Source organism: Anopheles moucheti, chromosome X, assembly GCF_943734755.1.
Source record: "Anopheles moucheti chromosome X, idAnoMoucSN_F20_07, whole genome shotgun sequence".
Taxonomy (NCBI): domain Eukaryota; kingdom Metazoa; phylum Arthropoda; class Insecta; order Diptera; family Culicidae; genus Anopheles; species Anopheles moucheti.
The window spans coordinates 10055466-10076332 of record NC_069142.1 but is presented as its reverse complement, the minus strand read 5'-3'; the positions used below and the strand labels follow the sequence as shown (position 1 = coordinate 10076332).

The 20867-nt window shown below is 47.6% G+C and overlaps 3 protein-coding genes across 5 annotated transcripts in view; 1 reads left to right on the top strand and 2 right to left on the bottom strand.

Moving 5' to 3' along the window:
- LOC128306729 (uncharacterized) overlaps nt 1–20867 on the bottom strand; it is a 383189-nt gene that overhangs the window by 5235 nt on the left and 357087 nt on the right. The gene's annotated exons all lie outside the window — the stretch shown is intronic.
- Nucleotides 2148–10526, top strand: LOC128306740 (uncharacterized). Its single transcript, XM_053044339.1, has 6 exons — nt 2148–2186; nt 2538–2689; nt 5167–5353; nt 5429–5648; nt 7500–7583; nt 9567–10526. The coding sequence occupies exons 2-6, from the start codon at nt 2673–2675 to the stop codon at nt 9737–9739; spliced, it is 681 nt and encodes a 226-aa protein (XP_052900299.1). The 5' UTR covers nt 2148–2186; nt 2538–2672; the 3' UTR covers nt 9740–10526.
- On the bottom strand, nt 12286–19191 carry LOC128306727 (serine/threonine-protein kinase D3). Of its 3 annotated transcripts, none has more exons than XM_053044323.1 (8): nt 18843–19191; nt 16821–17032; nt 16604–16748; nt 16076–16527; nt 13703–15133; nt 13452–13635; nt 13197–13379; nt 12286–13106 (listed from the first exon to the last, which is right to left on the bottom strand). In XM_053044323.1, exons 2-8 carry the CDS (start codon nt 16944–16946, stop codon nt 12886–12888), a joined length of 2742 nt encoding a protein of 913 aa, XP_052900283.1. In that variant the 5' UTR covers nt 16947–17032; nt 18843–19191; the 3' UTR covers nt 12286–12885. The 3 variants fall into 3 exon arrangements, with proteins under 3 accessions (XP_052900283.1, XP_052900282.1, XP_052900281.1); XM_053044322.1 differs by lacking the exon at nt 18843–19191 and adding an exon at nt 17117–18559; XM_053044321.1 differs by lacking the exon at nt 18843–19191 and adding an exon at nt 18116–18559.

Below are 20867 nucleotides of genomic sequence, written 5' to 3'. Positions count from 1 at the left end.
TCGCTTAGATATTTCCGATGTATGCTTAATCTGCAGAAATGTAGATCTGCCGGAAGCGTTGCGGGTGGTAGATTCTTTTTTTTTTGTTGCCTACATGTCTCATTTGTTTATACGGCGCCCACTGTACGTGCTCGCAAGATCGTTTACACTTCCGTAGTTTACTGGCCGTAGGAAGCGGCAGCACGGAGAAAACTCTTTCCATCTTGCCTGCTTATGGTCTGTCCTTCTTCCGTTGCCGTTACAACGTGCCTTACTTTGTGATTTCCAGCTTCGCTGTTGGGTTTTTGTTGTTGTTGTTGCTGTTTGGGGATTGTTGTTACTCGCGGTGTGTTGTTTTTTGGTTTGATTGACCGTTTACATGGCGTCGAGATTGCAGAATGGATTGATATTGACCACCAAGCGATTATGAACGCACAACACCATTGCTTCACCGTTTCCATCCACCGCACACATATTCGTCCAATTCCAACACCCTCTCCCCTCATCATACCAGAAAGAAGAAATAAAAAAACAACTAGTAATGGCGTGCGGTGCCACGGAAGTAAAAGTTTTCGGTCATTCATTCCGGAAGGTATTGTGGCGCACGGCACAATCGAAATCAAAATAAAGGTAGCAAACAAAAATTACCACTTCCAAGCAAAACCCGAAACCAACAGCGACGATTAAGAAGGGAGATACGCAGTGGAAGAGATGCAGGTAAGTGACTCCGAACGGGGGAGGTGGAAAAGCAACACCGTGTTGGAATGTTTCGTTGCGCCGAAGAAGCAGATGGAAAACCCCCGAACTGTTCTGCTTATTGTTACACACTTGCCGCGGTTGTACAACATTCCCTTTTCGGTGTGTGACTTCACCTTCCTGTCACTTTAATTAGTGCTGGAGTCAAGTTCGTCCCTGTGGTTCAGGTTTTGCGGAGCGTGTCCAAATTTGATTAAAGCGATTGTGTCTCCCCATGTGCGCACAAAACGCAGGTGAAGTATGTGCGCCGTGACATCGAACCAGGAAATGAGGCGGACGATATGTGTAGAAGCCCTCGCCCGGGGAGTTCCAATCCTCGCATCTCAAGGAGAGTTCTGATCCTGGGGTTTTTTTTTTAATGTTACTTCAGCCTCCCCGTGAAGGCAACACCTTGAGAAGGTCTTGCAAAAAATTAATAAGAGACCCTCAGGATAGACCAGGACAAGGGACAAGGAAGAGTCAGCCTTGGAGGTCCAACTCACGGACAACTTCTTTGCCAAGTTTTTTGTTGTTGTTTTTAATGCCCATGTGGAATGCAATAATGTGGACGCCTGTGACGCAATCTTCCGTGGTTCCAACTTCCCGCTGACATCAGTATTCGGTGAGGTCGGCAGATAACGTTGCAGACCCCGTCTCGTCACGATCATCACAGCCGAAAGAAAGGTACCTGTCAGATTGACAAGCCGTCCGGTTTACGAATTCTCACGCACCTGGGTTTCGCTGGTGCGCAGTAGGTTAGGATTTCTGTTGTCTCTATTATTTTCAGCCTCTCGCCCGCTGCTGTATCACCCTTCACCGTCGCTTTGTATTATACACTGTATGCGGAAAGAAATGAGGACTCCCTTCCTTTTTTTTTGTTAGACCGAGAGAAAGAGAAGAAAAAAACATAGTGCTGTCCTGCTCAAACACACACAAACTCCACCACGCTCCTTGTGTGTGACATTTGGAAAATAAGGCGCTCGTGAGAGACCCAACCGTTTTGTTGGAGCCTTTTGCAAAACCAGCGTACGATGCCGCACCAACGAGCCTAGCCGTGTACCATAGGGGATGAAAGAGAGTAAGAAGGAAGGAGCGAAGGAGAGAGAGAGAGAGAGAAAGAGGGTGAAAGAGGGAATGGGTAGACGGCAGAAGGGGAAGGGTAATGCCAGTGTGCCATCGATCGTGAGTGTACGGCGCTGGCATCGGACGCGTCCGATCATTCGTTGCCGGAGCTCAGCCGAGTGCGAACGCGCGTCCACGCACCCTGAACCTTTGCTGCACCAAGGTGTGCCCGTATTCTTACCAGTGCCAGTTCCGGTACAGCTTCTTGCTGCGACAGTTGCACGCGCTGTTTAGTTTTATCGCTCGGTACGGTTTCGGTCCATTGGAAGGTTTTAAGTTTAGTGTGTGTCTCCACTATCCAGTTCGGGGTCCAGTTGTGTCCAACCGATTGCAACGGCTAACCGCTTAGGGTAAGGGTGTTTCGCTATTGTTGGTAGTTTGGTTTTGTTTGTCTCGGCGATGGCAGAGATCGGAGGTTCCAGTCAAATTTCGACCATCAACCAAAGTGTGCAAGTCGTGAGATACTATTGCTGGATGTGCATCTAAGCTGCGACTACTCAAACCTACGATCCACGGTTATGCAAGACTGTCCATGTGCCCTCCCTATCTCCCTATCAGCGAGTTTGGTTTGGCAACACTGGGTCACAGGTTCTAGTGTGCAGAAGTGCAGAACACCGATCTACTCTCAAACAGAAACAGGGTTAACGCCTCAAGTCACTTATACCCGCACGTTCTTGTTCTCTATCTCTCCTCTCATCTAGAGCGCCTATTGCTTGGAAAAGTGTACTAGAGACCGTACCCGTAGGTCGACCAGATCGCCCAAAGCCCCGAGTAGGAGACCACTCTCCAAGCATCTACCAGGTTCTGCAAAACACATACACAACACACGCACAAAGATGCAGCATTTCAAAACGTAAGCCTTCTCGTGGACACTATAACCCTCACAATATCTGAGTCCTGTAACGGTGACGTCCCGACGGACGGAGGTTTTTTTTTTGAGGCTCAAGATCTCTGGGGACTCTGGCTGAAATTGTGCCGTATATCAGTTGATGTATCCGGAGCTGGACGGTGAAGTTGTGGAGTTCAGTATTCTAACCTCCAGTAAAAGGGAGTTCCAAAGTTTAGACATTGCGAAGAGAACCAATTTTACGGCTAGCGTCCGGTGCCGCAATGAGCCTCATAGAAGGTGGCGTATAGGTCGTAAAACCAAACCACCAACTATCACTCCCTCTAATATCTCTCCCTATCCACCACCCTTCCACAATACCTGCGGGGTATCGAAGAAATCCTTCGGCACTTCGGTGCGCTGGTACATATTTCGGCGTGAGTCAACGTTTCACAGCACGTTGCACAATTCTCCACTACCAGCACTACCCCTCGCTTCCTCCTCTATACCTCTCCACTCCTCCTCCCCCCCCCCCCCTCCACCTCATCCAAAGGCCACCGAAAAGCTGGGAGCGTCCACATTGGCATCGCATGGTGTCTCGCATGTTGAGGCGCGGCCAAAAAGGAACCGGCAACATTATGGGTGCCACACGGCATTTACATTCGCGCCGTAACGCCCGCGCGCGCAGCCTACAAATCCCGAAAATGAGAAACACTGTTTATAGAGAAACAGTCACTAGCAATGCTTCGGGTTCCAACGGGGGGGAGGGGGGGGGGGGGGCTCCTCGCAATGTGCAGCGTGTGCCTGGAACGGTGGGGGCTTTCGCTGTCAAAGCCGGGTGTTGGACCCCGTGTCGGTGATGATGATGACGAAGAAGAAGAAGAAGAAAATACGTGCGCGCAATACCCGTTTCGAAATTACGCCAATGAGGGGGGTGGGTTGGGAGGGGTGGGAGGTGTGTGGAGTCGCATATTGGGGAGGGAACTCTCTGGCGACACAGAAACGCGTCGGTATAGAAGAAATGCAACAAAACAACTGTTGCGGCTCCTTTTGCCAATCGTCGCGCCATTGAGCTTTCGTGTGGATGAAAAGGGCGAGATTAAGAGACAAAGCAAGATAGAGCGAAAAAGGAAGGAGAGAAAAGTTTTAATGGTTACCATCAGCATCATCATCATCATCATCATCATCAATGCAGTTTTCGATCAGCGTACGCAAATCGCAAGGAAATGCAACCCCCAAAGCACCCAACATGGCGGTTTGATAATGGTTTGATAAAAGCGTCCGTAGCGATGCTATCGTCGAGGAAGGAGTGGAGGTATCTGGGGTAGTGGTGGTGGTAGTATGTGTGAGTGTGTGTGTGTTTTTCAAATGGAAACCTCCCATTCAGTAGCCGTGCCTATGCACTGTCCGAACAGATAAGGCACTTTGGGCACTTACCGCAACATCGCTACTCCACTCCCCTTCCCTTCCACTCGTAACCGCATCAACAATTCCCTGGACGAATGCGGAAAGAAAGTGATTTCCTTTGCCCGCGTCGTGTTGGAGGTGACGATGGCGTCGAGAGTTTGTTGATCTCGATCACCGGGGCAGTGTGTGTGTGTGTGTCTGTGTTGGTGAAGTTGGCATCGATGTCCAATCGAACCTTTCGAACTCGTGCCATACGGGGTGTCTCACAGGATCCCGGGGTACAACAACGGTATGGACGACGGTCTGGCTGCTGGGCAGACAGAGCTGGCCGGTGCCGCAGGTAAAGGAATGCCCGCGAGGGGTCTAATCATATGTAAGTAGATTTAGGTTAGAGTCACGCCAAAGTGTCGTGTATAATGGGTGTCCACACACACGCCACATGCTACCGGAGTGTCGCAATCGGTCGCGAGTTCTCATGCAGTACGCTCACGTCCTAACCTACTAAACCTAACCTCAACGCGGAGTAGCACACACACACAGCGGGGGGGAAAAAAAGAAAGCAAGCAGTTTACGTCTTGTACGAACCACTGGCGACATCTGGTGGGAATACAGGTGGAGAAGTAGTGGGCACCGTTGCCGCTAGTGGGGACTCCCTTTGAACTCCTCAGACGTTCGGGCTGATTTTCAAAACAGCCACGTGCGACCCCCTTCTACTTCGATAACGGTAACGCAACATTGTCGCTTTCTCCAAAGTTCTGAAGCGACGGCGTGAAGCTGAGGTTCGAGAATGCAAACCTCCGTACACCATTCACCGTGACGCAGCATTCCCGGCAGCAAGCTGCCATAATAGTAGCCGCTCCAAGGACGACCGGCTGTCGGAATTTGGCCTGTCAGAGCCGACTGCCAAAGCCAACGGGGAGAAACCCGGGGAACTACCTAGCACATATGCGGAACTCTTCGCACTCCAATCCAAGGCCGACTCCTTCAACCGTGACAGGACTCAAGTTCACAAGCATTCCCCTGGAATACCGTCCCCCCCCCATTTACCCTTGCCTCTTATTCTCTTCCAATTAATTCTTGGGGGCTTCCATCACCAGGCTGTCCGTGCTGTTGGTGGTAGTACTGCTGGTCGCTAGCATCCGGGCGTCACCACAGGCAGACGATACGGCGAAGGCGAATCGGAACAGTCTGCTGCTCCGGCGTGGTAACGTTGGACGACCACTTGGCCGTACGACACCGACCACCACCACCACGACTACACCGTCGTCCGCCGACTATGCTGAGGTAGGTTAAGGGTCTGGCGAACTGGCAAGGGACTATGCCGTGTGCTTATGTCTTCCGGAAATTGCCACATTGCAGGACGAGTACGCCGACAGCTATGACGAGGGCAAGGGCGAGGATGGCGAGGACGGTGCGGAGGAGGGTCCCGCCGGGGGAAAGCAGGCCACCACCACCACCACCACGACGGAGGCACCCAAAAAGATTCGACCGAGCATTCGCCCGTTCCGCAGCAACGATGATCTGCTGACAGCGCTAAAGAAGCGACGCCAGGAATCGAAGAACAGCAAACCCGCTGCCGGTAAGTGCGTAGTAGTAACAGTAGTAGTAGGTAGTTGACGTAGAGGCCCCCAGGTGTGGCGTGTGGCCCATCTCAGTGAAAGCGAAACCTCGGCTGTTTTAGTGAAGTCTAAGTGAGGTGGTGGAGGTGAACACCTGGAGGATGAGGTAATGGGTAAATCCACTGTTTCAATCCTTCTGCAAATTGGGGTGGAGTTGAACGAGTTCCTACACTGCCAACTACTCTAGAAAGACAGATAGAAAAGAGTTCGCCTGAGTGTGTGTGTGTGAGAGAGAGACAGAAAGATAGAGAGAGCAAGAGGGTAGTATGACACAAAATTGAGCGTCGAATGAAAAAAAAAGGCGAGACTTAAATCAAAAGCCTTTGGGCTGGGTCGGTTGCTCTAGTGGCCACTCTTGCACAACACCCAACCGGTCCGAGTCCGGGTTCGGTCGGTTCTGGTCCTTCGTCCTTCACCTCTTCCTTTGCGGCACGATGCCACAACTCTTCTCCCTGTCCCTTTCCACCGCCACCCCTGATTTTGCATGGCCTTTCCGACCTGTCCTGTTCGAACTCGATTCGATTCATTGATGATAACTGTCACGCTGTGTCGGACCAGCTCCGCCAGCCAGATGGACTGTGTGGTATGCTGAGGCAAAGGCAGGGGTACTCGGACTGTTCGGGTGCTGCCAAACCGGTTCTTTCGTACCGCGCATTCAGCTCGCAGCATTGAAGCTCGTAGAGTTAACAGCACCTCCCTTCCACCCCCTGACTACCTGTCCTTCTGCTTCACACGATGACAGCAGCCTCAACCCGTCCATTTTCCATTCCATTTTCGAAGTCGTGAGTCTGCGAACTGTGTTAAGCATCGATCTTATTTCACAAGCAACATCAGAGCCCTTGTGTGTCAACTGTGCTCTTTCTCATTCACTCTCTCTTTCTCTCTCTCACACAAACACACACACACGCTCTTCTTCTGTATAATGCATTTCTGCATACAAATTGATTGCCGTTGTGTGTGTTCGATTACCGTTTTATTTCTGGGTCGATCTTACGAACCTCTGAACGATGAAGAAGATAGACAAACAACCAAAAAATGAAAAAAAAAACTTGAAAAAAACAGAAAAAAATGACATATAAAACGCACACACTGTGTCAGTTGACCGGCAGTGGGTTCGCTGGCCAGAGCGAAACCCCGAGACCCGTTTGCGGTTATTTTGACTTCGGAGTTTGTAATTTTATTTGATTAGTTATTTTTAAACCGTTTCACTACCATTCCTCTGCCCCGTTTTGCCACAAATTTGTTTTTGTTTTCTGCTAAATTCGTCTTGTTTTTGTCATTGTTACAGCTGTGGAAGTAAAGAAAGCGGCATGAAAGTGCATGCTTCTGTGTGCTTTTTTTTCCTTGCTTTCTTTGTTTTGGCATATTATTTCAATGTGGTTTTTTGTTAGCTTGTTGTGGGTGATCCCCTTTCTCCAGTAGCAAGTTTGGATTATTTCGTTGTACAGATTTTTGTTGTTGTCTAGTTTCGCTTTGTTTGGGCTAAAATGACATTTCTCTTCGAAATGAGTTACTCATTAGAGCGAGTAGCACTGAGTGACCTGCCTTAGTATATCTGATCCGATTCTTATCACTCGAATCTCATGCAGAACTCATATTGAAGAGTTCCTTTTTTGCTAATTTCAGACAGATGTATAGCATCATAATTATCCCGTTTTAAGTTCAATCCTGCGTGGAACTCATTTCACTTTCAGATGTATTTTTTCTCCTGTAGTTGTGTTTTAAAAAGTGATAATATAATTAAAGGAAAACAGTCAAAGTCATACATTACACATACACCGTTTTTTTTCGCCGTCTTTCTATCTTTGCAGTGGCACCAAAGGAGAAGGTGTACGATGACGAGGACGTTCCAGCGCCAGCCACCCCTGTCAAAAGCGCGAAAGCTCCCGCAATCGGTAAAATTGCAGATAATGTAGTATTTTCCTTCTCGAAACGTAACCAAAACCAATAATCACACCAATACCTTGCGCTCCCCCTCCTCCCTTCCCCCCTTCAATCCCTTCGTCCTTCAACATCCTCATTCCAACGGCAAACCTCATTCCTCCATCATGCAAACGGTTCCCGGCCCTGTTGCGTTGGTTTTTTTTGTTGTTGAAAATTTTGATTCAAATTGGCACTGCTTGCGATTGTACGTCTCCTCCATTTTGTTTTCGTGCGAGAATGCTTTGAGGATGCATGTACACGCATAAACACGCACACGAATACACTTATCCTTGTACGTTTTTGTTGGAGTTTTGTGTTCTCCGAGCCCAATTTCCAAACAATTCCAACATTTAAGCTTTCTTTCCATGCGCGCATGTTGTATGTGTGTATGTTTGTAGGCGATTTTTTGTCTTCCTCTTTTTCATTAGCTTTATCTCTGCGGATACGAAATGTTTGCTCACTTAGTACGCCGGGATCCATTTCCCTACTTCCCCATCATAACATCACCAGGCGCCGTGTGGTTTATAATTTGTTTAGGAACAAACCACGCGCTCATACACTCACTCACCCCACTCACATACGCTTCGTATAGACACTCCCACCCACACACATTCACATATGCAAAAAAAAACACTCATACATTCGCGTCCTTTTTTTGATTAATATTAATTGTTCTGTTCAATGTACGCATAGTCCCTTAATAAAATGTTATTACTGTAACTGGAAAAAAGCTATAACTGGACTTCTTCTTTTGTGGTTGGAATGCTTACACACACACCCACACACACACACACATACACACCCCACAAACAAACGCTACATGCACACATTTTCACGCACGTACGCACTATGAACAGTAAACCCTGTAAACCTCTGTCGCCGGTCATCTTGGCTCACCTGTTCCACACTCACACACTTATTGCTGCAATTTGCGGAGATGTGCGTATGTGTGTGTGGGCTATGAATTAAAGTAGCAATATTGTAGAGAATCTTATTGCGATGAATACTGAATTAAACGTTACGTGTTAAGTAGACTGCTTTGCGCGAATTTTCCTACTGCGTTCCCCATGCACTATTTCTCTCCTTGACCCGGCCTGATTCCTTTCTGAAACACACAAATACACACTAATGCTGTCCGTGTATACCCGTGTACGCGCCTTTGCGTTTGGACAGCTCGAACCGACTTAGGATGAGTATGAGCGACACTAGTGCACTCCTATACTTAGGCCGTACTTCATCACACTCTTCCTCTCTTTTTCTCTCTCTCACACGCACACCAAAATCCTCTATTCGTTCATTTTGATATCCCAATCTACCACATCGAAGCTATTACTACTGTTACTACGCACAAAACCAGAATCTCACTGTTTGTCAGGGGCAGTTTATAATCGGCTATTGAGTACTTGATATTGCGTTTGCGAATAGGCTACACGTCTGAGTTAGTACTGGGTGTATCGATTCCGGTTCAGGAATAAGAATGAATCTTCGAACTAAATGAATGACTCTGACACTCTATTTTGAAGATGCATGACCTCTAAACGATTCATGAATGCTTATAGATTCATGCAACTTTTGATGAATTCCTAAATCTTCGAAGATCTTCTGTGGTACATGAGTCTTTAAAAACGTACCAATCTATAAGGATTCATGAATACTCTCTAGAGTCGACTCATGATATGAAGGACTCTTCATTGAAGATTCGCAGTAAAATGGCTCTTCTCAAAAGATTCATTAGACACAACACTAGTATAATTGCATTGTTGTATCTTCCTCTTTCACCTCACTCATTTGCTCTCTTACTCTCTCTCTTTCTCTCTCTTTCTCTCTCTCTCTCTCTGAATTTCTCGCGTATTCTCTCCCTTTCTCCCCACTCTTTCTCTTTGTCTCTCTCTCTCTCTGTCTGTCGCTCTATTTCTCTTCCATCTCTCTATCTGTCTGTTCCGTTTCTTCCGCAGTTCCGAGCAAACGGCGGTTCGGTAGTGGTGCGGCACGAAAGGACGACCACTCGGCGGACACATCCAACAACGATGGCCACGAGGGTAGTGATGGTGCTAGCGGCAGCAATAGCAATGGAGCCAAGTCCCTGATCGGACGCTTGGGCCGGTCGCGGTTCGCACTGAAGCAGTGAGGTTCCTTTTTCCCCGCTGTATTATCCTGGATGCAAAATGGGAAGCGGTGGGATAGAACGGAGAAAGAAGAGGATGAAGGGTGGATCGGGGGAGATTGTAATGCGATGGCCACAGTTTCCCCCCCATTCCTTCCAGGGCCTACCCCCACCCTCTTAGAACCAGCCAGCATTTGGAGTAATCGTGGAGAAGAAGAATCTGAAATCGTGCGGAGATAATACAAGTAGAGAGATAGCGAGATTGAAGGGGAGAGAGAAAGAGAAAGAAAGAGAGAGAGAGAAAACAAGAAGAGAAAAGATACATAGAGAGAGAGAGAGAGAGAGAGAGAAAACAAGAGAGAAAGAGAAATAGAAAGAAAGATCGTTTTGACAGGGCAATATGGCGGGATGGTGACCTACTGCTGTGCGTTCACCGTACAAAATGGCGGCAGCCCATCACCATTCCCCCTCTCCCCATCCCTCAATCATCCCCTACAACCTGCCAGGACGCTCTTCGTTACGTTTAGCTATTGTTATATGTAGTAAAAGACAAACACCCAACCCCATACACACGTAACAAAACACACCAGAACACTGAGAAAAACACACACACACTCACACCGATACGCATACACATTTATTTACTCGTTGGAGCAAATAAAATGCGCAAACCAATGCGCGTCGTTTTCCAGTGAAGCGTCTTGTGTATGCTCGTGTGTATGTGCTTCGTCCTGTTTCGCCCTTTGATCCAGTTGCGTCCACTGAAGAATTCATTGCCATTCATGTCTGTTTTTGTACCGTCTCATGTACACACCCACACACACTATCACCGACGGATGACAGGTGCAAACACAAAACGAGAGGAAAAAGGATGCGAAACGCGGGTTTAACCGTTTGGATGTAGGGGAGGGGAAGAGAAAGGGTCACAATGTACAATGGGGGAGGGAAGGGGGCAGTCTAAGGGTAAGAGAAAAAAAAAACAATGAAAAAGGCCACCATGTCTATATAATATAATATATCTGTTGTATAAATGTATGTATAACTAGATGCATACGTTAGCGCGTTGATTGTTGTGTTTGTGTTAAATGTTGCGTATTCTCGTTCCTTTTTTTTCTCCACTTTTCACTTACGTGCGTTTTGTTTTAATGTTTAGTTTGGAGTGTGCAAAATAGTGAGCAAACTTATGCGTATTTGTTTCCTTTTTTGTTTTTGTTGTTTCGTTTTTTGTTGTATTTTTTTTATGTTTCCATTAATCGTATCTGTGCTTTCGCTTTCGTTTTCACATTGTTTTGTGATGCTTTTATGATTTTACTCGTTTTAAAATCGTTTTCTTTTTCTCTAGTTTAGTTTTCCTCTTCCGTTTGTTTGTTTTGTTTTCTTTCTTTGTTAAACCCGCTTCTCAACCAGGTGTGGTTTCGTTCTATTACTATTAGTTGCTTAGTCTTTTTCATTAGCCAGAGCTTAAAGTACATGAAAAGCGATAGAAAAGACGCTTGTATTTTTGTTTGTTTGTTTTGTTTTAATAAGGTGAGGTATCTTATGAACAGGATGTAGATAGTAACGTACGTTTCCCAGTTTTTTTGCTTTCTCTCGCTTTCCCTTTATCTAGTTTCCTTTTTTCCCTTTCTTCTTATTGCAACGGCTTTACCCTACCCATTGTGCAGATCCTGTACAGTGCGCAAATGTCGCAAAACACTGCCGACAATTGCTGGTTTAAAATGCAGAACCAAAAAAGCAAAATGACGGAAACAGAAAAGCGTAACAACAAAATGGCAAATTGCAACACGCGCCACCTTTCAGATGTGTATGTATTGGAAAGACTCAGGATGCTCGGGTACGAGTGTGTATTGTGTGTGGGTGGGTATGTGTGCCCGCAATGATAGACGCGTGGTTTTGTTGTTTGATTCTTTGATTCACAGCGTGTGCGCAGCAAATAGAAACCTCCGACCCGAGCGGTTTCGTTCCGCGCATCCCGCGTTCGTATAGGCACTTGAAAAGTTTGGTTTTGATCACGAATTCGCGATCGCTAGCGAGCAAAGATGGCGTTGTTGTGTTTTAATAGTGTGTTTTATTTGTTTGAATATCAAAGAGATGAGACAGAGTGTCTGCCAAAAGGACCAACCGTACCGGAACCATCCGGTAGTCGTGTAAAAGGAATGTATTTGCGTGAAAATTGCAACCAAATGTGGTCCAAATAAGCATCACATGGTGAAATAATTTGCTGTCGTACATAAGAACAAATCCAAATCCAAACGTGAATTTCCAGCTAAAAAAGTTCTACAAGCAACAGGTGGACATCGACACCATTTTGAATGGTTGCGTCCAGTTTTCCGCACTCCAATGGAATGAACTTCTACTTCAAAACATTTTGTAAAAAGAACTTAGCGATACGGTGGAAGCATTAGGCATGGACATACGGGATGGAGTTCCCAATAAACAAAAAATGTTGAGAAATGCAATGTACAAACTTAACCTTCTTACTAGCTGCTAATGGAGTCGACACCTGTCGCGGTGCTCCGTGGAGTCGATTCGATTCTAACACTACGCACAAAAGTTTCGTCCTCAACGTGTAACGAATGCTTCCGGAATGGTCCGGACCGAATCCGATTTAAGTAAATAGCAAGAGCAAATAAAAAAAAAACGAACATAACCTCAAACTCCTATACAATAACCACGTAAAAAAAACCTATCCGATAATATCGAAGAAGAATGTGTGTTTATAGATGGGTGCGGGTGTAGGTGTGGCTTGCTTATGTGCATGTGTAAATATATCTAAAAATCAACCCTATCGTTGGAGAGATTAAGCGGTTCGAGTAGGTTTCGGTTTCGGTAAAACAAATATCAGCTCGTCACGCAACGGGATGAGCGTTGTGAGATTAGTTTCCATCAGGGGTTTTCTGGTTAGGCACCGTCTAGGCCTTCACAAACCGGCAGAACCGTCCGCGCATCCACCGGTACGCTTTGCCGCGGAAGTCATGAAACAGCAGGGTGGGTTGATGCGGGTGACCGTACGCTTTGGCATCCGGTCCGCCGACACAGTACTCGGACGCGAGCCGGGAGATGGGGACGGCGGTCGAGGTGGCCGGTTCATCGGCGGGCGGTGTTGACGACTCCTGGATGAAGGGTAGCGAGGGCAGACGTCCCCCGGCCGGGCCGGCCGAGGCGACGGGTCATGGACCACCGCCACCGGTATGGCATCCGCTGCCGGCCGTCACCGCCCACCGGGCATCGTCCGATTCGTGCGTCAGATAGCGCAAGCCAACCTGTGACTCGAGCCCGCGGAGATCGTTCCAGGTTTGCAGATCCTGGAGCCAGCAGTGCAGCAGACTCTTGTCCACCGTGAACCGTTTCCGTTGCTTCACCTGCAGCAGGTTGTTGATCAGATCGATTGCTGAGCATGGAAGGATGGATAAAGGAGAGATATTAGACATTAGACATTAAACCCAAACTCTTGGTGGATGTGGATGGGGCAAGAACCTACCATCGGAGGAGATCTCCTTCCAGGGGTTTGGCGGGTACATGAAGGCGGCGTTCTGGATTTGATCGTTAATGTCCTCATCCTCGTTGAAGGGAAAGGTACCGCTCAAGCTGACGTAGATGATGACGCCAACGCTCCACATGTCCAGCGACCGGTTGTAGCCCTTGTTGCGCAGTACTTCCGGTGCTATTTTCACATAAAAGTAGATCAATTTACCAACAATTCATCTCTACACTCCTGTGCGGCTCCGAAACCTACCCAAGTAAGCGGGTGTACCGACGACCGACCGTCGGAACGATTTCTCCCCGATGATGCGAGCAAACCCGAAATCGCACAACTTCACTTGCGGAAATTCGTTGTCCGACGAAAGCAGCACATTCTCTGGCTTGAGGTCGCAATGTACGATGTTACGGCTGTGCAGGTACTTCAGGGCAACGAGTATCTAGAGTAAGCAATATTTATATTAGAATTTAGCTCAACATCAGCTCTCTTACTGCCCGGTTTCGTACTTGCGTGATGAGAAATTTGGTGACGCGCTCATTTAGACGACCGTTCTGATGCGATAGTATCATCTCCAGCATGTCTCCCTTTAGCTTCTCCATCACGACGAAGATTCGCTCCGGTGTTTCGAACATGCGCTCCAGATTGACGACACCCGCGTGGGACAGGTTCTGCAGTATCGCTACCTCGTTCTTAAGCTGCGCCTCCTGCTTGGTAGGGAAGCGCAACTTGTCGATCACCTTGATCGCGACCGCCCGGTGGGTCTTTCGGTGCACACCACCGTACACGATCCCGAACTGTCCGGAGCCGAGCACCTCGTCCGGGAAGATCTGATACAGCTGGCTCATGTCGGTGACGCGCTCCTCCGGTTCGCTCGTACCACCGCCCGTACCGTGCGCCTCCGACCGCCCCGTACCGGTCTGGACCGGCATCAGTGCCTGCCGGATGGCGGTTTCCCAGCTCTTTGCCAGATAGGCACCGACGCCACTGTCCGGCGGTGGTAACGCCAGCACCGGATCGGTGTGATGCTTCATGTTGTACAGCGGGTCCTGCCCGACGTAGTAGTCGACCGTCGCGGTCCGTATCTCGAAGCAGTGGAGCACCTCACCCTGCAGGGTTCGTGCTGCCTCCACCGCCACGATCTCGTTCAGCGGTATCTCCTTGTAGTACTTGCTGCCCTGGTCCGACACGAACAGCGTGATTGCCTTCGAATCGAGCCGCCAGTAATGGCGCTTGATCGTTTTCTCCTTGCTGGTAAAGTGCACCAGCCAGCCCTCCTTCGTGGCGCGCCCATCCCGACGCTTGGTGTGCTTCACCGACTGTACGATGCGCATCAGCGGTATGTTGGCACTTGGCGAGGACGACGAATTGCTCGACGATTGGCGCGATTGCTCGCAGATCACCTCCAGCCGGTTGTCGTCGGAGTCGTCCAGCAGATGGTACGCCGGTGCCGGTACCGCATTACCACCGTTCATCTTTCCCGGTGAACCTTCTCCACCGGCTGGTGCATCTTTCCCGATACCTTCCTTTGCCGGCGCCGCACCGGGCATCGGGCCCACACCACCAACGCCTCCCGATCGTCGGCCCGCCTGACCGAACGGATTGTCATCAAAGTCACTCTCGTCTTCTGGGTCGTCCTTGTACAGCAGCTCGCGATCGCTCGACAGGCTGCGATCGTCGTGCACGTCTACCGGCTGTGTGTTCTCGCCCGTACAATCCTTCGGCACCTTCTCGATGCACTTTTTGTGCGCGTTGTAGTGGCAGTCCCGGCACTGGACGCCCTGTTTGAAGAGCCCGCGCAGCAGCTTCTTGCAGTACTGACACACCGTCGGCCGGGTGTACGTATGGATGGAGAAGCTGTGCGGGATTTTGATCGGGTGGCCACCGACGACACCACGGCTCGTCAGCGATGGTGACCGACTCTGGCGCAGGGTAGTAGACTGGTGAATGTGAAAAGAAACCCGGAAAAGAGAATGAGAGTAGAGATAGCATCATTAGCTGTGAGTTCTGCTAAAGCTGATATGTTAGAATTTGTGAATATCTTGACATCTTGTTTCTCCAATATCTTTATACCTCGATGTCACCAACATCATAACCGAATTTTTGTTAAGACGACGATGTTTTTGTAATCTCCAAAAGAGCCTTCTCAACAGCTAGTGTTGGAAATGATTCTTTGGAGAGTTCCTAACCTCAACACATCTGATGCGCCGGTCTGCCATATTGGATTTAGTAATTGATTGACTGTAATCTATGTTTGATTTACGTTCATCGTGTAATTAGTCAACATAATTAAACAAAAAAAAAACAAAGAAAATATAAATAAATCAAAGACCTAATTACTACAAACAAGAAAACAAACAAAAAACAAAACCATAAAAATGGCGATAGTTAAAGTTTAGCGCCGAAAGCAAAAAAACTTAATTTTATTTTGTTCTGTTTACGGAATGGGAAAAAAAACAATACTGCCTGTTACAATAACGTAGGTAGGTTCTTACTAGCGAAAAGAATTACATCTATCCCCACCTCCCCCTGATTCTAAGTAGGCACTCCCACACACGCACTAATACACACATGGTAGCCATTGAAAACAAAATGTAAATTAATGTTGCACCCTTTCACACAGGAATGTGATGTGAAGTGTCGAGTAGTAATAATGATTATAATAGTTGTGCTTATAAAATGTAAATAAAAAAGGCCCCTTCCCTTCTTCCTCGCAACTAAACAAAATGGACGGTACCAGTTACAAAGAGGTGGTTGTCTTTAACGATTTGCTCCTAAACTTACTGTCGTCGAGACGTTGGAATGCGTGCCCTACACGACCATCCGTATCGGTCGGCCGGTCAGTTCTTAATGTCATTCATAAGTTGCTGCATTTTTCTTACCAGCATTGTTCCGGCGCCGGCTGTTTCGTCGGACGCTAGTGAGTTGCTGGAACCGCCGGATGGGCTGCGGGCCGGCATGACAGCGGCCGTCATCGAGGACAGCAGCCCGCCCCCGGCGGAACCGGACCGACGGCCACTGCCACTGTTGCCGCTGCCGTTGCTGTGCTGCTGCGACTGGGACTGCTGCAGCACGCCGGTGTGCTCCACCCGGCTGCAGTTGTTTGGCACTTTGATCGCACAGCGCTTGTGGTAGTTGAGCCCGCACCCGTCACACTTCAACCCCTGCCGTACCAGCCCGAACAGCATCTCGCCGCAAAAGTCGCAAAAGGTGGGCGCCTTGTACGAGTGAACGTTCAGTGCGTGGGGCCGCACCAGCGGTATGTCCTCTTGAGCAATCGGCACATTGTTCCGGTGCAGTGCCGGTCCACTGTTCGCCGGTGGAAGCAACGTTTCTGTGCGTCGGAAAACGGAGAAACGATCGAGTGAGATAGTGACACTATGTTGCTATACTGCCGTGGCAATACTTACGGTTGGCAGTGAGCACAATCTCAACCAGCGTCTCGTCTACGATGTCGGAAGCGGACGTCACCATCTGCAGTACATTGTGCGATTCGTAATCGTGCCGGAAGAGCAGCAACCGTTCCGGTAGCCGATTTAAACCATTCTCTGGGATCTGCGGAAGGAAGTGAAGAGCAAACTGTTAGTGGAGCTGTACGCGAAGTGGGACCAGCGTAACGAACCCTACCTTACTGTTGATGAATTCACAGGCCAGCTCTTTGAGTGTTTTGAGTGTGAGTGCACTCGACTCCACTGTGGTGATGTCGCGCAGATTCCCAAACTGGAAGATGAAGGTAATGTCGTCACCGGCCATTTTGACAGGTGCGATAATGTGTTTTTGGCTCGATTGGCTGGAAACGATTACACGCACTCACTCGGTGTGCACACGCTGTAGGCGTCCTGCGGGAGAGAACAAAACAAAGAAAAAGGACCAAATAACAATACGAACGTGAGACGGAAGCCGAATAGAGGTAGCAGTATTACCATAATGGTTAAATGGAGAGTAATGAACACGCTCCACACATAACTGTGTGCGATGGTGCAAAGTGTGTTAGTGGAAGGTTTAGTAGCGCTACGATTACTTGCAATGGCACGGATGACTATCGCAATCATGACACCTGCCGAGACGCAAATGCACATCACACTGGTCCGGTTTTTAATAGCAATCGTCCGGCCTGGACGGTGGTTAGGTGAATAACAATAAACTTCCAGCGCACGATTGTGTGCGTTCCGTTTCGGTTCCCGTGCGGTGGGTTTGCGGCTGTTTACCAGTTGCTAGTTGAGTCGAAGATCGAGCTGGGTGTGTGTTTTTTTGTGTTTTATTTTTGAATGCTTACAGTTGATAAGATTGAGACTGGACAGGTTGCTTGAAGTGAGGCGTGCGACCGTAGAATAATGTTTCACACTGTAATGCGTTCTCGCCCCCCGTTTTTTTTTCTTTCAGGGCGCTGGACAACGGAACGAAAATAAAAACGGGAAATTCCCGACCACTGCACAAGGAACACAGGTGGTGGAGGAATTTAATGTCTTAATAACCCAAGACGGGCCAGCAGCTCAAGCCTCACTCACTCACTCACTCACTCACTGACACACACTAACGCACCTCGTGCTAGTTTTCCGCGTGCAAATTATTGATAGATTGCGGACTGGAGAGTGCGTGCGTGTGTGCGTGTGTTTTTCTTCAACTCCTCCACCTTCTCCACGGGCGTATTGTAAAGGGCGCCCTCTTCAGGTTGATTGGCGTGGATCGGTTTGGCTAATTGCGCCATTGTTTCTGTGTGCCACCATTTCACGCGTTTAATCACACAACTGTTTGTTTGTCTTTTTGTTTTTGTTTTACCGAGGTAGTTCCCACTAGAGTCGGAGATCACACCATCACCCACATTCGGATGCTGCGAAGAATGCTGTTTGAATTGTGGGATGTGAAAGGGGGGTTTGGAAAACGATGTAAGGGTGATTGCGGTTTGGGTTCACATCTCCTACCTTTCCCGGGGCGAGATGCGCTAGTGCTACGGCTCCAGCCTCCACCACACCGGACGGATGACGTTATTTGGATGGCGCGCAGATATTGGGACGCACCCGACGGTGACTTTTGAAGATTCTTACTACTACTGCTACCACCAACACCACCACTACCACCGTTTCCCGGGCAACGAAGATGAGGTAAGCGCGGTATCGCCAACACTGTGCGAAGGTCGGGAAGACGTTGGTTGGTCCTGTCCGTGGACTGCGCCGTGCACCTCACCACGAGCAACGGTGCAGCCATATATCTGTGTCTGGCCAACAGAGCACCACGTTACCACCTGCACCTCTCGCCTGCACGTAACTGGGATGTCGGGTGCCTGCACTTGCCTGCACTAGGTCACACACGCTCTACTGGTGCGTTTCACCGCAGCCGAGAATGTTGCGACGTGCCCTTTCTTTTTTTACGCGTCGGACCTACTCTGCCTTTTCTGTGTCACTGAACTGCTTTTTCGGAAGCGGAGAGAGATACACAACGATGATAGAGTTAAATGGAAGCAAGAAAGAGTAAGAAATACATAAAAAAGAAAGAGAGAGAGAGAGAGAGAGAGAGCAAAAGGTATAAGAGAGACTGATAGAACAAACCGACGCACCAACAAAATGGAAGCATGAGAAAGAAAGAGAAAGAAAGAGTAAGAGAGCGAGAGAGAGAGCACACACAATAGCTGAATGGGTGAGAGATTTTTACCGTTTGAAAAGGCCCCTCAAAGGTACATCGCCCTAAAAAAACACCATGCACGTAGGTTGCCCTTTTATCGCCTGTATGTGTATGTGGAGCCTGCTCGCAACAGCCCGAAACGTCAATCGGTTCTCAATTCCTCCGCTCCGCAGTTGTCAATCGGTGGAGTTCGTTTTCTAACCTGCACCTGCCCCTTCACGTACCAGCGGCTGTGGGCGAGAGCTGGCGGGATGCTGGATCACACTTGTTTTCCCGGATAACCAAAAACCCCCGGAAAAGAAAACTACACCGGGAACGGTACACCGCACCTTGTGCGACGCGGTTGTGAGTGCGCCTTTGACGGTCGCGCGTTGACGCGAAACCGGAACGCGCTGTGTACGTGGAGTGATGTGCGTGATGACTCCACGCTCCCGTACATGCGCCAACGCTCCACTGCCCGGGTTCGGTGGATGGTGGAATGTTTTCGTAGGGTTGCCGCACACGTAACGCAGCACGTCTCTGTGGTTGTGTTGTCCATGTGCGGACACAGATAGTGTCAGCACTTTGGAACTTTCTCTCCGCGGGGTAGAGTGTGCGTTTTACGCATGTTTCAAGCCGTAGCCATACTTACGCCTTTAGAAGGGCATGAACATTTTGCTAAACTTAATTAATTAATTTCCAAAATTCTACCAAAATTCTACCATCTCTAGCCGTGCGTTGAGGTTTGTTGCTTGTTTTGCTTCAAATAATGTTCGTTTTAGTTTTTGACTTATTTAACTTATAATTTGATACTTTTAAGGGGAGATATACAGTCAGCATTTTTGTGAAAAGGTATCAGCAATATTTGGTTTAATTTTTAAATCAATTTCTCGAGAAATAGTGAAGCTATTGCCCAATCAATACAGTAATCATCAAATAGTCCATGTTCAAAGGCATTTTTCTCACAACAACGTCTACCAAATCGGTTATCAATATTTTTTTGAGACTTTCAAACTAATTGTTCTTGATACTTTAATCAAAAGTTCCTATTTCAATTTACTCCCAATTGCTACAGGCTTTTAAAATTTAGTTTAATTTCTCTTTGTTTTGTAGCCAAACATAATATTTCATATTGGTAATTAGTTATTTTTTTCAACTTCAATCTTCTACCATTTTGAACCATTCATTGAATAGTTCAACATCTGCTCTGATAAGTACAGACAGTCCCCGAGAAAACAGCTACAGCAAATTCCTAACTTAGAAAATATAAAACTACCGATAATATTTTTTTCCATGCACCAAAAATGTATAAATGAACTAAAAACATTCGGCCCTATTGTGCTAATCGAAAACCATCATATTTTCTATTATTCTCACCGAAACGTAACCCAGCGACAGCCACCACGTGTGGCCAGCGCTTATAATACGCAAAAGCAAAACAAACACAATCAAGCAGGAGGGGCTTTTGACGTTTACAACCATTCCAGCGGCGGAATAAAATTTCCAGGAACGACGCGTGACAGATGAAGACGGTGTTGCCAGCGTTGCGTAGTTTGTGGGGGTGCATTACAGGGGTCGTCGCTGAATAGAAGCTACTGGTGGAAAAAATATTTAAGAAGAATGGTTTGAAGTACTTTCACTTATGATAGTCAAAACACATTAAATAGCAAAAGTTGTCATTGTTTTGCGCAGAAGTGGTTAAATATAATGTTTTATAATCCTCTAATACTTGCTTATTACTATCGCATACAACCAAATTCATGAAATCGATCGCTAGTGCAAGTGAGATAAAGGAGATGGAATGAATGAGCCGAAATGACAAGCAACAAGGACTGTTAAGAATGAAATAAAATGTTTATTACATGTGTGGTATTATATTTAATATATTCTTTCCACGTCAGCAACTAAACGGAACACCCCTTCAATACGATTTAACGGTCATTTTAAATGGTAAATCCAGTGTTGCCAGTTTAGTGCAAAAAAAAAGTTATTAACGTTTTTATTTGTTACCTAGTATGAAACTCATTAATTTATTTTATGTAGTTGATTATTAAGGTTATAATTAAATTAGTAATG